Source organism: Hippoglossus stenolepis, chromosome 8 (assembly GCF_022539355.2).
Source record: "Hippoglossus stenolepis isolate QCI-W04-F060 chromosome 8, HSTE1.2, whole genome shotgun sequence".
In the NCBI taxonomy this organism is placed as follows: Eukaryota; Metazoa; Chordata; class Actinopteri; order Pleuronectiformes; family Pleuronectidae; genus Hippoglossus; species Hippoglossus stenolepis.
In genome coordinates this window covers 8,588,829-8,610,987 of record NC_061490.1, presented here as the reverse complement: position 1 = coordinate 8,610,987, position 22,159 = coordinate 8,588,829, and the positions used below count along the sequence as shown (strand labels likewise).

Here is a 22,159-nt window from a genome sequence, read left to right as displayed (position 1 = left end):
TTACGAGATTCTCTTGGTCTCAGCACAAGTGCCCATTTCTCACAGTTTAGGATTTCCATGTAATGTATTTGCATGAAATGGTGATTGCAGTGCTCTGTGACCGCAATACTGCCTATCTTTCTCCACATCTTCACTGATTCGCCCTCTTCTTCAGTGGTGCTCATTTAAATCCCTCTCCCCACTGAAGTGCATCCCCTGTTGGTGGAATGATGATGTAGCCTACTCCTCAGTCCGTGTGTCAGGGGGAAGGAATGCTAATCTGGACGAGTTGCAGACTGCGAACTCTGAGGGATTTTTTGTTTTTTTGGCTGCCAGTTTCCACTGCACAGTACTTTCCATGTGGAGCTGATCCAGAGTAGCCGGGCTACAGAAGGAATTCCCGGCCGAGGGAGCCGAGGTGTTGACAGATTCCAGATTGCTCATCTGACCACACCTCCTCAATAAAGATGACAGGCTGATGGGATGATTACAGGATCAGGGCTTTATTCATCTGGATAGATAATAAGAGATGATAGGTGAGACTGTACAAACCTTGAGATCACTAGTGGATCTAATCATGTATTACCAGGATATACCCATGATGATTGGTTAAGACAGTGACACATGCAGTACCTTGAATGTTTTTAGCCAAAATGAGACAACGCTGATCTCCATTGAATTTTATCCAAAAAAATCACACATTATAATTCAAATTCAAAATGATCGCTGTGTCTGTACCATGATACCGACAATAAATTATTCCTCACACGGAAGAATAAAAATCATATGTTTTCGTTTTTTATAAGCCTTTATTCACAGAAAGTTCGTGATGGGTAATGAAAGTCTGCCAGTGAACCATAACCCCATCGTTTCCTGGTCTGTATCTGCATTTAAGATATCAGAACTGAAAACATGTTAATTCAGGTGTACATGCACAAAGAATGCATCCCAGTCTAAATGAAATTGAATCAGCCAGATCACACATCTGGAGGCGGTCTGGGTTATATTATGATGTGAAAAATCCAAACCGGGTGCAACATCAGCTGAGTTTGACCATATTCTGAAGAAAAGTCCAGCAAATTCAGGTCACCTGACTGTCAGCCCTCCTACAGTATGGAACTTTGGCATAACTACCAAGGCTGTTGAAAACCACCCTATCTACAGCACAGGTAATAATCCTCACCTTTAGCATAACAGAGGACCATCAAGAGTATCTAGCTTTCCTTGATCTGAGATGCATCATGTTTGTGGACATATCCACCAGTTCCACCTGCAGTCACATACGTAGAGCCAGTCACAATGCAGTTCAGTTTCTTGCCCAAGAACACTTTGGCAGGCAAACTGTAAAAGCTGGCGATTGAACCACCAACCATCTGGTCAGTTGATGCCCCACTCATCCTCCTGAGCCACAGCCGCCATGTGAAGGTAAAGTATGTAAACAGCATTTAAGTTCTTACATAATCTCCAAAACTGATATAACAAGACAGTACAATGCAGCCGTCCTCACATTCAGAGGAGGCCAGAGGTGCAGGGAGGCTGGACTTCAGCATTGCTATGGCTGAATTCAGCCCCCCTGTCTCCTGATTGGTGGTTCATTGAGAGGATTTCCAATGTTTTTAAAATAGCTTATTCATTTATTGTGTTCACGTGCATCCAGCCTTTGCCAACTTTACTTGGACATAGAGCTAATTCTTTCTCCAGGTATTTTCCTGGAACTCAGTGTACAACTCAGTTCAACCAAGTGCTATTGTCCCATACTTCTTAATTTTTGAAGTAAAACAATTTAGTCACTGCAAGTTCGACTGCAATCTGCAACATGTCGCCTGGCTTCATAGTGAACAATTTACAATAACACTCCTCAGTCAAACAGCATCTTATGATGTCAGATGTGGAAAGTCCTGATTGAATATTCGTTTATATTGTCTTTAATCAAACTGTGATGTTGTTGTATTGTGATTGTGTCAGAGATAGAGTGAAACTAGCAGTGTGCTGCAGTGTTTCCACTGTCAGCTGCTGATAGGTTTTCCTGTGATTGGAAAAGCAGCTTCTGGCATCCAGCAGAGGAAGGAGGCCTGTTGACTCAGGGCCTGTGGGTGCTGCCATGTTTTCCTATGCTGTTTTGGGGGCTTGGCTGTTGAAGTACTCAGGGTGACAGAAACTCACTTAGTTTCTGGAACCTCATAGCACTTTATTTGAGCTGGTTTGGGTCAAGGTTGCCAGAGAAAACCTCTCTGAAGCAGAATGTGGAGCCCCAACGCAGGAAAAACACTAACCCCTCCAATCACAATATGCCCCTCCCCAGCCATGCTTATTTTGAAGAGGGATCACGTTATAATTTTTGTCCTATTAACATTTCAAAGCATGATCAAATCATGAAGTACCACAAGCACTCTTTCCCCTCCTCCTCTTTCCCTAGTCACAAATGGCTGCTGTTTGAACATAAAAGTGTGGAACCTGATGACCGGATAAAATCTAATTTCATGTAGCTTATTGTTCCCAATCTTTCCTCTCGTCTACTGCAGTGATTCAATTTAAACATTTTAGGGGGCCTTTGACATCACAGCGAGAAACTGCTGGTTTATATAACTGCCCTGAGTAGACTCTATCTTAAAGTGTGGGCCCTCATCCAACATATATATTATTCTAACTTTCTTACTGCCAGGAGACAGTGGCTCCTCTGTGCTTTCAGAGTCCATAGATGGCCCACCTCATTTACACCCAGTTCTACTTTACTGTTGAGCCCGATCAGCTCCAAGTACCTGATTCTATGAGGCAATTTGTGATTTGCGAATATGGGCTATACAAATAAAATTTGATTGATTGTTTGATTGATTGTTGGTTTATTGGCTGGTTGGCTGACTGGCTGACTGGCTGGCTGGTTGGCTGGCTGGCTGGCTGGCGGGTTGGTTGGTTGGTTGGTTGGCTGGCTGGCTGGCTGGTTGGTTGGCTGGCTGGCTGGCTGGTTGGTTGGCTGGTTGGTTGGTTGGTTGGTTGGTTGGTTGGGTGGCTGGCTGGCTGGTTGGTTGGTTGGTTGTTTGGCTTGTTGGCTGGTTGGGTGGCTGGCTGGCTGGTTGGTTGGTTGGTTGGTTGGTTGGTTGGTTGGTTGGTTGGTTGGTTGGTTGATTGTTGCTGTTGGTTGGTTGGTTGGTTGGTTGGTTGGTTGGTTGGTTGGTTGGTTGGTTGGTTGGTTGGTTGGTTGGTTGGTTGGTTGGTTGGTTGGTTGGTTGGTTGGTTGGTTGGTTGGTTGGTTGGTTGGTTGGTTGGTTGGTTGGTGGCTCTCTCTGCGGAGAATATTTTTTTGGTCAACTTTCCTCACTCGAGCTGATGGTCAATGTCAGAGGTTGTTGCACCTTGTTTAGTCCTATGAGGTAAATTGTGCTTAGTGGATATGGACTATAAAACATACAATTTAATTGGTTGATGATTGAGTCAGATCCACCATTCAGTTTGATCCCTGGGGGCTGCTTACACCTCAGACACTGAGCTGCTGCCCTCACACCACTGTGCAGATGTGGTTTGACTTTTATTCTCACACATTTTGTTTTGGTCACATACAATATGACTGATTCAGTGATTCATGTTCTGGTTATGTGAATTCTTCATTCATGCAGCTGTAACTTCTTTTTTTTAATTTAATATTCCTACTATGGCGTAACCCTTTACATATACCCTTAGAAACTGTTGTGTTTCAGGCAGACTGTTTGATAAATGTTGTTTGCCACTATGTTCACAGAGGCGTACAGGATGTGGGTATGTTGTTAATAAGACCACTAACTATTTCAAAAGGCGAGTTCGTTTTAAACATAATTTTGATTTTATTTATAGTCTCGTAGTAAAAATCCTAATGGGACATGTTATTTGGAGGGTGCTGTCTCTTCACTCCCTTGTCTCTGAAGAATTGTAAACCACTGTAATGCACATCAGATGCTAAAAGACAGTTGACAAAATACCCTTTAATGTGGAGTAAAATAAATTTGTACTTTGACGCGCAAAGAGCCACTATGAAACTAATATTAGTTTATAACAAACTGCAAAATTATTTCTTTGTTTATGTTAAATCCTTGGTGTCGCACAGTGACCTGAAATACAATGATGATAAGTCTATGGTTATTCTGTGTCTGAATTACACGCCACTTGCGGGTATGTGCACAACTTGATGGACAATAGCGCAAGTGCATAAGCGAGGACACTGCAAATAGCGCTGCACTCAACTATACAGTGCAGCAACGGTGCAGAAAACCAAGTTAGGAATCTCCTATGTAAAAATAAATTTGTTCAATTTGAAACTGTGGCGGGACAAATTAGATTATGGTAGGCCACAAGAGTCTAGATAATTAATGAGAAAGATTGCTCTGACAAGGGGAGACAGAGTATTAGCCTTGGCGGTCTTCGCATCAATGTCCCGACCCCCCCGAGGCTTATGTGTGCATGTGTCTGGCTCTGGGTCTGTGGGAGACACCAGAATTTAACCACTGCTGTTGTCACTCATCCATCTCTCAGACTCGTTGGCCCGTGGTTCGTGTGGCGTGTGATGACCCTGCTACTTTTGCTGTCACAGTATCATTTTTCCCACTGTGTGGCTTCAGAGTGGCTCAGTCACTGCTCTGTGGTGAGGGATAGTTCAAGTCACCCACAGAGAGAGGCAGTCAGCCCCAGACAGACAGTGGAACATGCTTGCTCCACACCCTGTCATTTTCTTTGTCTCATTACCCCTTTGGTCAGAAACCAAAAGCTTAGTCCTAATAGGACCTTGTTTGCTTTTCCATATTTGTCTTAAGACTATTAAATACAAGATAATTCCTTGTATTACCCCTCAATGAAAGAAGGGTGTATGCACAGTATCCCTGTCATTTGTTTAATTGAGTCCCATGGTATTAAACACACTGAAGCTGTGACACAAAGAGCAAAGAGGGAGCAGGAGTCTGCAGTCTAATTTATATCTGGTTAAATAAAAATCAAACTGAAGGGTTTTGGTTCAAATAAACACCACTGACTTTCAATGAAAAGGCCCCTCAACCACTACAGACTTGGTGATGATGTCAACTGGGGAGGACAGTACGTCATGACCAGAAACAGAGCAACACAAGTGGTTTGGAACAATAAACCAGAGGTGAAGCCTTCTGTGCCTAACATGAAATGAGCACTTCTTGAAATGAATATAATGAATATGAAGTCCTCCTCACACAAACATTCTACAGTCATCTAACATGTGCATCCACTCACCCTGGAAAATACAATTCTACAGTAAATGTAGTAAACCAAAGCAATATTGTACTGTCCTGTGGTGAACCACCACTGCCCCATCTTTGCCTCCCATTTGTGTATAGTACCTTTAAACGAGGTTTGAGACATTAGCACCAAAGTGGAAAACCCTACCTACATCTTTCAGGTTTGCTGACTATGTGGATTCATTCAAAGTCCACTTACAAACATACCTGTTGAAACAGGCGTTCAGATGATTTATGTGCACCAGGTCTGTCTCTCTATTATTATTTGTAGTGTGTATGTGTCTGAGTGTTTTCTGTTTTTACATTTGTATTGTGTAACTCTGCTTTGGACTTGTAAAGCACTTTGTGACTTGTCTGTGAAAAGGTCTATACTACATATAACTTACTTCATATCGAGAGGTGTTTCTAATATGGATGGTAGTACTTAAAGTTTACATTGATCTTAATATCATCATTGTGTTGATAGTTAACTCTTAAAGTCCTCAACCTACATGTTTTCCACACTGTGCTCAGTATATCAAACTGCTGTTGTAGTCATGATACTCAAAGTGTATGACCTCTGTTACATTTGGCACAGCACTTTAAATAAAGTGTGGCCAGCTTTTCTCCCTCTTGTTTGTGTGGCTTTGGTCTCTGGCGTGTGTAGTTGTCATCCATTTTTAGCAGTGTGACATCTTTCCCACTCGCTCAAACCATGAGCCAACGGGCCCCATGACTGACGTCAACGTGTGGAGGCTTGTGGTGAGTGGGTGGGTGAGTGAGTGAGTGAGTGAGTGAGTGAGTGAGCGAGTGAGTGAGCGAGTGAGTGAGCGAGTGAGTGTGTTTTCACACTACTAACCCACCAGACCATGATCCACATTGCGTCACAAAACCAGATTATGACTCTGTCCCAACACACGAGCTACAGTGCTGTAAATGTAGCTGTGGTTCAGGCGGTAGAGCAAGTCGACCACTGTTTGGAAGGTTGGTGGTTTGATCCCCAGCGTGTTGTTCACTCTGACTCCTGAGTGGGCAGATGTGACAGAGAAGAAATCAGATGATCACGTGAGGATTTACATCAGTTCTGAATATTGTCATGAGAATAAAACAACTGTTCTGTTTTTTTTATATTCATGCGGGTGTGTCCAGCTGCAACTACGATGTTGCATTGCTTTAAATGTTGCTGTGGCAATGAATTGTGGGACTGTATTTTTTCCTCTCCTTTCATAAAGGATAGTTTGGTGTTTCTTATGCTTAAGGAGATAAGTTAGGAAGCATCCCTATCATTTAGTGTATTCGAACAGCTCTTATTATGGCAGCCTCTGAAATACTCATTTGACTCAGTTAGGAACCTACCTAGGCAAAATTAACTATTGGAACAAGTGAGGAGGTTGAACATGAATCAGGTGAAAGGAGCCACACCCACCACTCACAAACACACAGACAGCGGATGAGGAGACACGGGGGAAGACAGGAAAAAACAGAGAGAGGCTCGGAAAACACAGAGCCACGGCCAAGCTGTGACAAAATTGTTTAAGCATGAATGTCCTGAGTGTATTGGGCCAGCTCTTGGACCATGACGGATTATGTTTCATGAGAACAAATCAGTCACAGACACATTTGGTCTGGTTCCATTCAGGTAGGCTATATGCAATAGAAAGTAGGGTTTCTGCTACGGCAGAGAAACATTACAACAGGATAATACATTTCAAGTTTTACAGAGGACTTGTCTTGAAGGAACACCTTCATCTGTCAGTGTCAGTTATGACAACAACAATTAACACAGGATTTCCCAGGATTCCAGAGGAGTAGCTGACAGCTGCTGGCAGCTCATGTCTGCCGTACTCCTCTGTTTCATATTATCCTTGATGCTCACTTATGCCTTTAAAAGGCATTTGGTATTTTATATGCTTCTCACCCCAGGACACGTTTTTCATCTGAGAGAAAACTTTTTTTCCTGTTTAATTTGAAATGCTTGATCTTCAGCTCAAGTGAAGCAGCAACAAGAGAGGTTTGCTTTTATAGTGGAAACATGCTTTATGATCTATCTCACGCTTTTGGAAAGCATTCAAAACTCTTATAGCACCACCGTATCCACAGTGTTCACATGTGAGGGGAGAGGCAGACAGATGGTGTTTCTTCAATCATTTCAACATGGCAAACTAAATTCAATTCACCTCAGTTGTATTGGGTGGAGGTAGAAATCTCAGAGATGTCACATCACAGATGACACAACTGTCAAGACAAATGGACACCATGGTTTAAGGCGGCACCCTGTTCATTTCTACACTGTCTGACTCTGGGCCCATTGAGAAAGAGCATTCCCGTTCTTCTGTGGCCGAACCAGCACAGACAAAACAAAAACTGTTCAAACTTTTCAAAGGAATGGTTCAAAAGAGTTGGTTCAGGGTGTTTGTCTAAAAAAAATCAATTCAATGTTTTACAGTCATATTGTTTTACACATAGTTTATCCTCACTCTTGTTGAGGGTTACGGGCAGAGCATGTCACACCTTGTTAAGCCCTATGAGACAAATTGTGAGTATGGGCTACACAAATACAAATCTCATTATATGATTTGTCAGCCACTAACTGTAATGAAATTGTCTTTTTGGACCATTGTGTGTCACTATATCAAATGCACTGCTCAACACAGAGCTGCTGTTTGGGGCTGTTTTTATATCCATCCTTTCTGCAACCTGCTTTAAACTCACTGGCAACATGTGTCATCTCCTGAATACACATGTAGTTTTCCTCACATCTGATGGAATCAAGTGATGGATCTTTAAGTGCACAATGAATGAAATGCTATATACATGATAAAATAAGTGATTGAATGTTGTCACGCCGTCTTTAAACTGAATTTTATCAGCTGTGACTTCAACTTTCTCGACACTGAAACCTGCTTTTTGCTGCTCACAAATTGAATCTATGCTGATGTGGTGCTTCCCTTGCAGGTAAGAGGTTGTGTTTTGTTGCTTCTACAGCATTAATATTAAAAGCTACACCAAACGTTTAACCATAAAATAAATGTAGGATTTTCCTCATTTTCAGAATCTCATTTTACAGTGGGACTATAGATGTATTATTAGATTTGCTGGCTTACATCTCTCTAATATTAAGCTATTAGAATTTCTTGATTTTGTCAATCAATAACATTCACCTGTGCTTAAAAAGTAATAACTTTTAATACTATTTATTAAATGGATATAGCACATATTGAATATTTAGGATTGCATATTGCATTATATTTTCTGAGTGGATTTCCTATTATACCATGTTTTTTTTATTTCTTCTCAATTAGAAGCTTTTTATTTATTATACTTATGTGTTTTGCAGAGCATTTTTTGCACTGAAGTGTAGAATGACAATTAAGGTAAAGGTTTCACTTCAAGTATTCCACAGTGTATTAGCTGCCAGAGAAACAAATGTAGGTTAAATCAACACTGAGTCATCAAAACCTCACTGCTCACTCCAGCACACTTAGCAGGGACATGGTGCCACCTGTTGGAAAATAAAGTAACTTATCAGGCAGCATGTGTTTACGTTGTATCAGAGAAATTACAATGGGAGCAGAGCCAGCATCAGTGGCTCCAGGTCTTCAGTCCTGCTGGTTTTCTTCAGGGGCTGATTCACTTAAACCAACAGGTCTCTGCAAACTGGGCTGGGGAGCATCATGAGGCTAATAACCACCGATACTAAAATCTGTTGCACCAAACCATCAGTTCAATGCGAGGATCCTCCTGTGCAGGAGCCTGGAACTTTATCTTCTAACTAAAGATTTTATGACTCAGTACTGTCGATGGGTCAGCACTTTCCTGTTGATGGAAGGAAGAAATACTGATGATCATTCCCTCAAATCCTTCTACGCATGTAACCCACTGTGAGGCTTCCACTTCAATTCCCTTCATTCAGGTGAGATGTTGCTGTGGGGTCTACTGTTCATCCTATAGCATAATTCCACTTTATTAAAACCTAGGTCACACTGCCATGGTTTTAGTTGCCATTACAGTCAATACCAATTGTAATGTAGTTTCTCTTTTTTTAAAATCATGATTCATTTATAGGCATTTCTAATAATAATAATAAAAAACACCCTTCCATATGGCTGGATATGTGGGGTAAAGGAAACAGTCTGTAAAATGTGCATGAAAACAAAAAGACAGAAATAAACAATAATAACAAATAAGAAAAGTTAAATTAAGTTAAATAGTAACAATAGTAGTTAAATAAATACAGCGAAGAAAATGGTTCCAAAGTGTATCAAGAATAAAAGATATTACAGAGGCAGTAATATATTTAACACACATAAAATGATATTCCCACCCAACTGCACTGCATGTCAACTTAGCATTAACAACAAAAGAGTTGTAATTCTCCTGTAAAGTGACAGATGGAGCAGGTTGAATGTGTCACCCAGGTGAGCGGGTTGTGCGACCCAGCCATTGACACGTGCTTCCAGTGGTGACGCTCGTCTGAAAGAAATCTGTGCAGCGGTTCTCTTACCTCCGACACTCTGGCCAGTGATCTCATTGGATAGCCACCGGATTTCTGTTTAACAGGAGGTGTTTGTGCTCTGTTTCCTCACAGCGCTGTTCAAACAGACTTGAGTAAAGGCTGTGTGCTTTGATTTGATTGATAACTGTAATAACATCGTTCAATACGCTGTTAAAATCAGGAGATTGTTTTCAGCTATAGCCAGCATTTCTCTGTGAATGACACAGTGTGTAGACTCACATTCAAATGCAACAATAGTTCTCTGGCTATTGTGTTATAGTCAGCAGTGATATCACACAACATGTCCTTGTGCACCTGAAATACATGTATAAGCAGGATTTCCTTGTTGTCGACATCAGTGGATTCATCAACCTGGATTGTGTATCATGGTGAGTCATTACATCTCTCTCTGCCCAAATGTTCTTCACTGTTTTATCAAGTCCCCTCATGACAGCGCTAGCCGAAAGTGAGACCTTCTTAGCTGCGGCCTCTCCCAAGATTTCCCAGCAAATGGCTTCAGCAGCAATGATTGACTTTTCTGAGTGGCCAAGCAGTTTTGAGGGCTTCATTACGAACAGGGGTCTTGGTGCATGCGAGTTACCTTTTGGTTTTGGTTGTTTTTTCATGCTAACAAAGGCTCTTAACTAATGATGTTAATGCAATCATCAGCAAAAAGCTCAACTTTAAACCTGAAGAAACACTTTTAACTACTTACACCACAGTTCTTATCAGCGGATTTGTGCCTGCTACAGTAGTGTGTTGAGACTGGTAGCAAACTTAGGATATGCTGAAAGTGCAAAAATGCATTTCATCTGCATTGGGAATGTTTCAGGAAACAGAAAAATATTTGTGGAACCTAACATTTTGTGATTGCATACATTTTTTGTACAAGGCACAATATTTTCAATGTTTGATTATGAGGTAATCCCCCAAAAACTCAGATTATTTTTACATACCACTAGAAAGACAATTTGTTTATGATATGGAGTTTAGAGAACACAATATTTTAGGTTACCCACTCCCAAACAGGGCATTTTGTTTCTACTAATGCATCTGAAAAAAGGAACGCTACTTCCGTACTTGATTTCCGTACAGAGATGTGCCACCACTTAATAATTTCAGTATGAAATAACAGTGTATGTGTGCCACTGTAACATGACTATTAACTTTTAATGGATGGTTGAAATATTTCACATTAACTGTCAAGGAGCGCTCCTTTCACCAGAGGGGATTGAGAGAGATCATGAAACTACCTTTCTTATTAATATTTTATTTCTTCCATAATTTCATCATTATACTTAATTACATAATAGGAATCACTTTAAAAAGATTCAGCCATAACTTTGAACATCTGCTGGGCAGAAATATGCCATCAGAACATTTATATTCAGTTAAAATATGTCTTAGCTTTGACTCTTGTACATTACCATTTTATAAGTTTACAGACATCTAGTTGCTGGTTGCTTTTAGCAACTATTCCCACACCTTTTGGTACAATATCAAATGCTTTTCCATCGGTTGGGGATATTGCAATGTTGTGTGATATTACATTTTATCAGTGGATAAAATGGAGAGACTTAAAAAGCAAGTGAAGCAATTATTCAAAAAAGAATGGCTAATTCAAGGTGTCTGTGTGTAAAGACAAAACAAAATCTGACACATTATGTACCAATTGTCTTTATCGTTTTACATTGTTCCTTAAATATGCCAATAAAAAGATCCCACCCTTTAAACATTCATGAATCTGAGTCCTTCAAATCTCCATGATGAATCCAAAAATGATTAAGAATAATTGATAGAAATCAAAGTGAGTAAAATTCCACATTCTTTCCAGGGTTGATTCCACTGGGTTTACAGATCTGAGAGGAACAACCCTGAACAAGAGTTGAGGGTAGTCAGGGCGCCATAAAAAGCTCTTCAGTCAACGCCGTGGCTCAGCTGCGAGTTGTAGTTCAGCATTAAGATGGATGTTGGACTGAGGACTGCTGTTGACAGTGGCAAAGTAAGCCATATGAAGATGTGTCCATGCTCCACCAACCTTTGGATTTTAAATGTATTTACATAAATCCTGGAAAGAGGTACTGTAGGAGGAGGATGACTCCCACAACCATCAAGCCACAGCAGAGCAGCACCAGCCAGATAGGAAAGGACCCTGAAGGAGAACACAGAGGGACAAAAGATGGGCTGAGAGGGTCTGAGGTTATAGCATGTGGCCGTAGTGTGTTCACTCATTGATGATGGAGGACTTACTTCGGTTGGGGACAGCATGTACTTGACAGCGGCTGTCCACAGCTACACTCAGCATGGCCGTTTCATTATTCCCTATGATATTTTTGCCTTTCAGCGAGTCGGGCAGGAAGGCCAGGCCTGTCACAACGATGCCATGGGACTCCTGTACATAATAGAGCTTCTACACAAACAGAAATAAGACCAGGTTAGCATCATGCGACAGGGCAACTTGGTCGGTTGAAGCACTTGTTAGTACGAGATGTGTGTCTATGCAGTTCTTACCTGAAGGGAGAAAGCAATGTAGATTGCTACTGATCCTGTTACAGTTCCAAGGCCAAGGAATGTTCCAGAGTCGCTGTCAAAAACAAGACACAAAACAGTTTATCCTGAACAGTCTGATTCATGTTTCCAAGTAAAACAGAACAGTATACATGTGACCAGTGTTACTCTTTGTTGCTGCGAGCCACACACTTGTATAAGTTTGAAGGCTGGATGTCTCTGGGCCATCCCTAGCACAAGCAGTGATAGAGGCAGATGCTCCAAGGTCCGGCTAATGATACCCGACTCATTATACGGGAGAACTCTATATATCCAATAGTGAAACACCGAACAACTCTTTGATAACGGAGTGAGGTGTTTCTTGCATAGACACTTAACAGAACCTGTCTAGAATGATTCAAGAGGAGATTCAAGACAGTCATCCACTGTGGTAATATGAGGGGGCGTACTCCAAGCACAGGTCGACCTGTCTATCACTGACAGACGTGGTGTCATTGGAGCCTCCATAGCTGGTCACACTGAGGCAGTTCCCACAGCGCAACACCTCACTTTGTTACCAGGAATTATGTTAAGGGCCTGCATGATATTATTTTATAAAAAGTGGGATAGAGAAAACCACAGCTTCGCACCCCCTCCCATATTGAATAATTGGGAAACGTTTGGTCTACTTGCTCCATTGCTCATGATTAACATGTTGTAAAATCAATCTATCGGTTACCTGACAGCCAGACAGGAGATGACTTCATTGCCACAGGGAGCCGTCATCATCGGCAGGAAGCTCTTGCCGTCCCACTTGGTGAGGTAGCAGGGAGGTGGTCTTCTGTCTCTTTTATGGGGGATCTGCACTGTGTAAAGCCTCAGGGCCTCTTTCTGGTCCTCTACCTTTCCAAACCTGAAATCCACAAGAAATAGGACTCTGTATAGTCTGTGTAGTCACATCAGCCACATTGGATATGATGAGGTGAAGAGCTCCTGACAGAAGAAGATACCTGCAAGCCATATATCGATAAGTCTTCTCAGCCATTTGAGGAAGGGTCTCATGCCATTTCAGATTCATTGCCAATTGGTTGCCACTCCATACACTGCAGGCAAAGTCCCTGCCAACAGTCACCAGGTGCTGCATGAGAATACAACACAACTTATGAGCTATTACTTATCAATCAACAAATTGTCATTTTTCAGAGTCTAAATAAAATGTCCACACCTAAAGCTGTCAGTACTTCACCTTTTTCCCAGGACTCATATCCAAGTCTTCTATCTCCCCTTCGTGTGCTTTGAAGTCAAACTTCTTCTTCAGTGATGGAAACTGTACAAGAGTCAAGACCAATGCATCAAGCTCCAGACAACAACACAGAATCAATTGCATTTCTGTCGGTTGTGGGAGAGGGATCCCTCACATGCGGCTCTCTCTGAAGTCTCTATGTTTTTGGTAGTTTTTTCCTCACTCTTGTTGAGGGCTGAGGATGTTGCACCTTTTTAGGCCCCATGAGACTTATTGGGATTTGTGAATATAGGCTGAACGAAAAAAATCTAATTGATTAATTGAACAAAGAATATTTTAAAATTAAATACAATTGCTTACAATGTAAACATTATAAGAATGATGTGTTTTGATAACATTTTGTTCAGCAGTTACATAACTTCTATCTAAAATCACATAACAGCTTTACAGCACAGTCCAATAAACTCAACCTCAATAAATGATACACAGAAATTTCCCAGTATAGTATGGTCAGCCAGATTTACAAAAGTGTACAAAATACACTTAGCGTCTTCCTTCATTTTCCACTACCCAAAAGGTGGACATGTAAAAATGGATAGGACTTTGACTCTAGATGAAAAGTACAACTAGACGGTGTTTACCTCCCAGACTCGTATGTGCCCGTCGGTGCCTCCTGTCAGCAGAAGGCTCAGGTCAGCACTGAAGCTGACCACCTTCTGGAGCGGGTCCTGAGGGTTCAGGTCGGACTGTACTTCAGCCAAACCAGTCACAGAGATTTGAGCTGTCTCATCCTTCATATCAGACGTTTCTCCAGAGGCTGCGGCTCCATCCTTTCCACCTTTGTCTCCTTTCCCAGCTCGCCGCCTGGCATTACCCTGCTGCACACTGTTCCCTGCTGCACAGACAAGACAAACTTACTGGGGGTTGTGAAATTAGACACAAGTTAAATTCCCTAACTTTTCTTATACCCATGTTTTGAATCTCTGCACATATGTTGTTCAACCAATTGTTGCAACACTTTGTGGCTATGTGAAGCTCTTTAAGGCCACATTTTAGTCAGACTGAAAGCCACTGAACTTAGCTGTAAATGAAGTTCTGACATTTTGTGAAGTTCTGAGAACCAATAACTTCTATTGTACAGTTACAGATACTCATCATACTATATTTTAGCTTACATCCTACTCAGGAAGGTGTTATAGAGTAACTGTAACGTTTAGTACAGAAGCAGTAGAAGACTAAACACAGCTTCGTCGGTGCATATCCTCTGTTGGATTGACCAGTACCTGCACATTTAAAAAAGTGATGAAACACACATATAAACCTTGAAAATGAGCCTGCCATATTTCAAGTGTAATATATGCAGCCCATTTTTTTTTTAATGACAGCAGGTATATGTCAGACTGCAGCAGAGAGCCTCACCATCTTTGGCAGCAGCTTTGCCTCCTTCGGTCTTTGCACAGTGTTGAAACCTCATCAGGCAGCAGGTCCCATCCTGTCCTGCAGCAATTACACCATCCCCTACGGCCATGTTCATGGTGGCTCGTGTGTCGGTATCATGAGAGTGAAGGAGGCTGGCACTGTACCGATGTTCTCCAACCAGCTCTAGAGCAAGAAATTGCTGAAACATACAGTCGTAAGTCAGCTACTGCTGCAACTGGTTTATACACTATATGTGTCTGGGATCCAAATTTCTACATACATGCGGACTGAACCTGATGTGTTGTTAACACGGCAAGATCACAACCTTTAAGTGTTTAATTGTTACTTGTGCGTAAACATATTATTTAATGTTCTGCTGTTTGGTCAACAAACCACAGCTTCAGAAAGCAAATGATAAAGACAGAGTTTTTTCAAATAAGCATAATTTCATAAGCATCTGAAATCTAAATCCTAACTTTGTGTTGAGAAAAATTATCAAAACGTAATGAAGTAATGTCATAACTGTCTCTGAGAGCTAGACAGAACATGGCCATCCTCTTGTCCACAGTGGTTTACGGTTCAATCTACTTTTATCTACTCAATGTGAGGAGAGATAGTCCACAAGTCAACAGCAGTTTCGTTCTCTCTTATGGGCAAGAAAAAAAAGCTTCATCCTGTGACCAAAAATACTTTGGCAGCAACTAATATACCAAAGTGACTCATCCAACCAAAGTCTACATTGTGGGAAACACTTAAATAAAACACACTACAACCAAACACACAATGTGTTTACAACTTGGTGAAGCTGTTTTCTGTGTGTTTATTTGTGTTTTTAAGTCACAGTGTGTTGCATTATTATTAAAAGAACAGTTGAGACACAAAAACAGTTGATGCTGTGTACTTACCACCGCATTCTTAATGCCCGTTTTGGAGGCACCTCCTCCTCCTGCTGTGATCACCAGCCCGGTTTTGGGGTCAACTTTAATGGAGTATAAGGGAAAAGGGGCTCTGTACACATCTGGGACCCTCTTCCTCCCCATACTGTCTGTGTAAGTCTCGCTCACTTCTTCATAAAGCTGCTGTATTCAACCCCACCTGTAGAAAACAGAGAGTTTATTTCTGACACACATCTGCTGGGTGCGCAAAGAGGAGACTTCTCCCCTCGAGCAGCTTTGTATATCCTGTAACTGGAGTCATCACACTTTATATATATATATATATATATATATATATATATATATATATATAACAATAATAATAATAATAATCAGTTACTTTATCTACAGCAAATTAATCAGTTACTACTTCAAAAATATATTTTGCAACAATATCTAACATGTTTCCAGCATCTTAAATGTCAAGATCTGCTGCTATGCTATGTTCTACACAGGGTTTGGACTGTGGGTCACATTTATTACAAGTGCAATATTGGGTGGTGGCAAATAGTGATGGGATCATTTTTATTATCAATAATTTCAAATCAGCAATAAAAATAAATGATCATGAGCATCTTGAGTCAGTGGCGTGGCTACACAGGTCACCACTGTTCAACTTCCTGCAGATATGCTGCATCAACTGATAGAAATCCTGCGGTCTTGGAAAAGTTATTACTCCAGCTTGTTCTTCAGTTTCACTAATATCATCATTATGACAATACCAGACCGGAAAGTGCCGCATCACTGTCACAATCTAATCTAATCAGATCTTGTTTACTACTCATAGAGAAGGTAGATCTTCTTGAACAGAAACATTGCGACTGTCGCTCATACTTAGGTAGGAGGGAATGGTGGCCAGAGGTAATATTGGTATAATGGATATGTTATGTGACTGTTTTTGACGGCAAGTCCAGTTAAATTATTTGCAGTGCACTCTCTCAATATGAGACAGGCCCAAAAAAACAAACAGAGCGTTCATGAAGGTGGGACAGGACTGCAGTTTTGCACTCACTTGTTTGTGTACGTCATGTAACTGACACTGAGGTTCTATCCCCTGCACTGCGGCCATAATATTCTACAACCATCTATGTAACAAACATAGCTGTACATTTCAGCATGAAGCTACAAAGGCCTGTTTGTGATTGCGATCTTATGAGCTGCTGTGTTCCCAGAGGAGGTTGCCAGCCGGATCTCCTCAGGGGAGATTGTTCCACAGAGTGGGAGCCCGGACAGAAGAGTCCTGGTCTCCTCTGGTCCTCGGGTTATGACCGGGCACATATGGGCACTTTGTTACTTGTATTGAAAAGTGCTATACAAATAAAGTTATTATTATATGGTGTGAAAAGATCCGAAATGTAGTTAGGTGCAAGTACAGAATGGGCCTTAAGAATCAATTCTGAAATTTACTGGCAGGCAATGTCAGATTAACATGCTCTATTCTGGTAGATTTAGTGGAGCCTGGCTGCTGCGTTTTGGACGAGCTGTGATCTGTGCGGACTCGGTTGGCTCGGGCAGGTGAAGAGACACTTGCAACAATCCAAACGAGAGGAAATGAAGGCATGAATGACAGCCTCCAGCTTTCGTCTGGATCAAAACGTGCTGCTCTTTGACAGTTTCCCGAGCTGCAGAGAACACGAGTGGACCCCTGTGTGGGCATGATTAATGAAGGTGGACAGAGAGAGTTCGGTTTAACCAGCACAGACCGTGGCACCAGCGTCTCCCGGATGTCAGGGCGACGAGAGCGGTAGATAATCCGGTCTGTCCTCCCTCTTCTCCTCCACCACCACGGAAGCTTATCCGCAGAAATGAGAGAAAACGATGTTGTGTGAACCTGAGAAGCTAAACCAGCCGGTGTGTCTCTATTAATCATTTAGTTACAGTAGCAGTTAGCATAGTTAGCTTTGCAGCCGGCTAGGCTGCTGCCAGTGGTTTGTTCAGAGGCCCCCTACCTGTGCAGCCGCTCTGGTTAGTCGCTCAGCTAAGTGTAGAGAGTTGCCGAGGGAAAAGTCTTGTGGTGACGAGGAAGCGCTAAAGGCTAACAGCTAAACGTAGCCGAACAGGTGTTCCAGTTTAACTGGTGATCATGGCAACTGGAGATATGTTGTCTTTATTCCAGATGTTGCTGGTCGGTTGCAGACTCGGTCGCAGATTCGTCATTTTCACGAAGCGCCTGTGTGTGAAGTGCGGTGATCTACTGAAGGTGTCGTTCACATAAACATCAAACAAAACCCCACCACGAGTGAATGGAATGTGTCCGTGTCAGCATCACGTTGAGAACAATATATATCATATGGGTAAAAAATATATATAGTACAAAATACTTGAACGGGACCTGAATGAAGCGTTTTTTACTTTGTCAGCTTTATCCACAGTGTTAGTATGGCTGGTCGCAATCTTTTCAGACATACAGTTGGTAAGTTGCTTACATTTAACATTTTCATAAAGATGCTGAATGAAGAACAGGATGAGGAAAACGAGGAGGCAATAGTTGATCTTGATTCTGAGTCTGAAACCTGCCATCACAAGGAGACTTATCCTGTGAGTAACCCGCTGTAGATGAATCCAGCAGCGACAGGAGGACACATGAAGCTCCGCCCATCCAATAAAAGCACCTTCACCAACTTTACTCACAAAAACACCGCACGAGCTTCCACCTCGTTGACGTGAGGGATTTTTTCATAAGACACGTGTTTGGCGTGTGTGGATTGTAATGATCACTAGCGTCAAACGATTTGTTTTACCCATATGATTTATATTGTTGTCTCAACGTGATGCTGACACGGACACATTCCATTCACTCGGGATGGGTTTTTGTTTGATGTTTATTTCAACGACACCTTCGGTAGATCACCGCACTTCAGACACGGGCGCTCTGTGAAAATGACGAATCTGCGACCCGAGTCTGCAACCGAACGACAACATCTGGAATAAAGACAACAAAACACCAGCTGCCGTGATCCCCAGTTAAACTGGAACACCGGCAGCCACTTCCCTAAGTACACGTCAGCAACGCGTACCCTGCGCGCTGACGTCGATGCACGCACGTTCTCTGTTGATGTGGTTGTTTTAAACCACGTGATCAAATAGTTTTCATTTGCAGCATTTTGAATTGTCCACCAAGGTAATAATTACTCTAAAAGGGTATTTTTTACATGAAAGAAAATAGTGTATAGGCTTGTTTTGTTTGTTGTGATACTTATATGTACTATATTTAACATTTGAGCATTTATCCAGGACAATATCAACCTCGTCACCACGCAGCACTGTTTGTTCCTGATGATCCCTGCACAAAGTACAACTCATCTGCAGTTGTACATATTTTACATTGAACCTTTTGTCCAGATTCACTTGACCACTGAAATCGAATCAGTTCTTTGAGTCCAAGTGAAAACTGATCAAAAGTTGAAGAAATCCCCTCAAGGCATTCTTGAGACATCACCTTCAAGAAAAACATATATATTTTGTGAGGCCACCGTACACTTGACCTTTGACCTTTGGCTACCAAAGTCTAACCAGTTAATCCTTAAATCCAAGTTATACTAAATTTAAAGAAATGTCCTCATTGCGTTCTTGAGATTTCATGTTCACAAAAAAGGGAGGGAAGCATGAAAAGATCACTTTAGCGGTTAATCCCTCATTTTACTGTCTTGCACATATGCAAATTAATGTTGATATGTGACCTTGCTGTTCAGTGGCCGTTGCTGTGTAAATGCTGTTTAGTTTCCCTGCACTGTTGCATGCTGTTATCGAATGAAGACATACAACGCAGCTCAGAGTCAACTTATGTGTTTGTCAAACTCATGCAATGAAAATTATACAAGGGAATCGTGAGATGGAAACAGAGATGTCTGTTTGATTGGCCCGTGTTAATGCTCTGGAGGTACCTCAGAATTATTCCTTGTCACTAGTGAGTCCTTAAACAGTTCTACAATGTAATGACACTTTTTTATTGTGTTTCTGTGCTGGATGTTGTGTGCAGAGCTTCAGTCTATGGTGCAGTGAAGTAAGAAAACTTTGTGTTTATCCTAGCTGGTTTATTATGGTACATCTTTTTTCATTGTCAATGTTTGTCAGAAAAAGAAGCTGAATTTACTGATCTTGGCTTGTATTGTTTAAGTTTGAATGATTTACTGAATGTGTTTTTTTTTTCATACATTGCATGTCTGAGGTCTGTTACGCAATCAACAGTATCTTCAGACTCAACTTCACATGCTTTCAAATTAAAAGCTCTACAATTCAACTTGATGTTAAGTATTACAGCAACAAAACGTGCATTGTGCTTTAGCTTTGAAGACAAATTGCCAAAGAGGAAGTGAAAGACTTATTCGTGAGAGACCATTAGCATATCGTGTTTCAGTTGATCACTGAGTTTGAGTTTCATCTGCCTGCTCTGCAACATGATTGAAAGCATATCAGAGGAATGAACAGTTCCTCCGTCATTCTTTTTTTAACACAGAACTTCAAGTCTTTGTGCTTTTCGGAGGGAATCGGTCAAAAGTCCAAGTGAAGTCACGAGTTATTGGTGTTGAAATCCACCTGAAGTCCAGTCTTTTTCTCTTCAAGTTGACTGGAGTCATCAGATTAATGACTGGAGTCTGACTTTAATCCTCTGTCTCTCTGACCTCTGCTCACAACTCATCAGTCAGTGTAATTTGTTTATATGTTAGGATACACATCTCAAAATAAGACAATATATAAATTAATGAAAACAGTTCTCTCCTCAAACACAACACTGTCCAATCTGTCAGATGTCAAATGAGTCAACGTACTTTAATCCAACACATAATCTGTCTATACACCATCCTGGCTCCTCATGCTGAAGCATACAGTTTATTAATTATAGTGCAGGCTGCACTGTGGTAATCCATCTCCCACTGTAACATCATTAGGTGAATCCAGAGGTAAATTAATTACTGATTATGCCTCCACAAGCACGGTGATTCTCTGTGGACCACAGCGTGTCTGAAACAAATCTTCATTCAACATGACTTCCCAGACTGAAGTTGACATGTACCACATAATGAGCCACGTGTGGGTTTTGTTCTTCTGCTCTTGCAATGTGACCTTGAGTCAGTTTGGGACGCAGTAGCTGGGAGATGATGTTCATGAAATGTTTCTGGTCAATAGCCAACAATCTGCATCCGAGTGGGGTTTCAGCGGAACAATCAATAGAGGCCTGCTGGCAGTGTGGTGTCAATGAAAGGAGTTGGTGTCAGACAGGTCCCACATTAATGCACTGTGGTTCGTAGCACTGCAGCTGCAAGCTCAGGCCTCCCTACAAAGTTATATGTCTGTAAGCAGCCACTGGAGAATAACTCGGCCTGCACAGAAACATGCTGAGAAATCAGTCTCACCTCAAATGTAGCTACATAAGGCTTCCAGCTCCACCATGATTGAAAGTAAAGACGAGTATCAGCCCTGGAAAGTGGTGATTTCCAGACAAACTGCGATATATTTGTGTATGTGTGTGTGTGTGTGTGGATGGGTAAATCAGAACATCAGTAATTCTTTCATGCATCCAGGGCTGATGTTAATAGTTACCGTTAATAGGCTCAGTTTTGAAAATGCAGCCTGTCATCCATTTTAGACAAACCTATCAACTGTGTTCACTTTGAATAGAAAGCGACACCTGTTGAGTCCCACGATGATGCACATTCCTCTCAAAACATTAGAGTGCCCTTGAGCAAGGCACCAAACCCCAACCAAAGTGTGGAGCTGCCTGGGTGGATGCAGCAGCCAGTGGCACGGAGGCTGATACAGCTGTTGCTCCAGCTGTTAATAACAATGAACGCTTCTTCTCAGAGTCAGGCTACAGACTGGTCATCTGCTCTTCAAGACGCTTTTTGTCCTCCTGACCATTCCCTCCAGCAGGGTGGGGGGGAGACGGTGGTGACGGTGGAAGGGGGCAGGGACACGGGGAGTTGATCTGGAGAGCTGGCCGAGTTAAGTTATTCATAAAAACCTGGAGTAAATGCGGAAGCCTCTCACTATGCACCTTCAAAATAAAAGTGAGAGGACTTTTATGAATGCCCATCCATTTGTGAATACCAGTCACTGTATATGTATTGCATGAATTATATATAAAGATATGTATATGCATGAATTATATATAAAGATATGTATATGCAGTTATTTTTTATGTCATTGTATGTAAAGATATTTATATAAAATAATTTAATAAAAATATACTTATATACATTAATTATATATAAAGGTATTGATATGCTGTCATTGTATATACAAGTAATTATATGCAGTAATTGTATATAAAAGTATTAATATGCAGTCATTGTATATAAAGGTATTCATATGCAGTCATTGTATATAAAGGTATTCATATGCAGTCATTGTATATAAAAGTATTAATATGCAGTAATTGTATATAAAGATATAT

At 41.4% G+C, this 22,159-nt stretch overlaps 1 protein-coding gene across 1 annotated transcript; it reads right to left on the bottom strand.

The window, feature by feature from the left end:
• Nucleotides 1-11,342: 11,342 nt before the first annotated feature.
• On the bottom strand, nt 11,343-17,875 carry preb (prolactin regulatory element binding). The gene is made up of 11 exons (XM_035164336.2): nt 17,715-17,875; nt 17,469-17,557; nt 15,736-15,925; nt 14,831-15,029; nt 14,053-14,306; nt 13,415-13,495; nt 13,179-13,306; nt 12,908-13,081; nt 12,193-12,265; nt 11,932-12,091; nt 11,343-11,833 (listed from the first exon to the last, which is right to left on the bottom strand). The coding sequence occupies exons 3-11, from the start codon at nt 15,868-15,870 to the stop codon at nt 11,739-11,741; spliced, it is 1,299 nt and encodes a 432-aa protein (XP_035020227.1). The 5' UTR covers nt 15,871-15,925; nt 17,469-17,557; nt 17,715-17,875; the 3' UTR covers nt 11,343-11,738.
• Nucleotides 17,876-22,159: the final 4,284 nt, after the last annotated feature.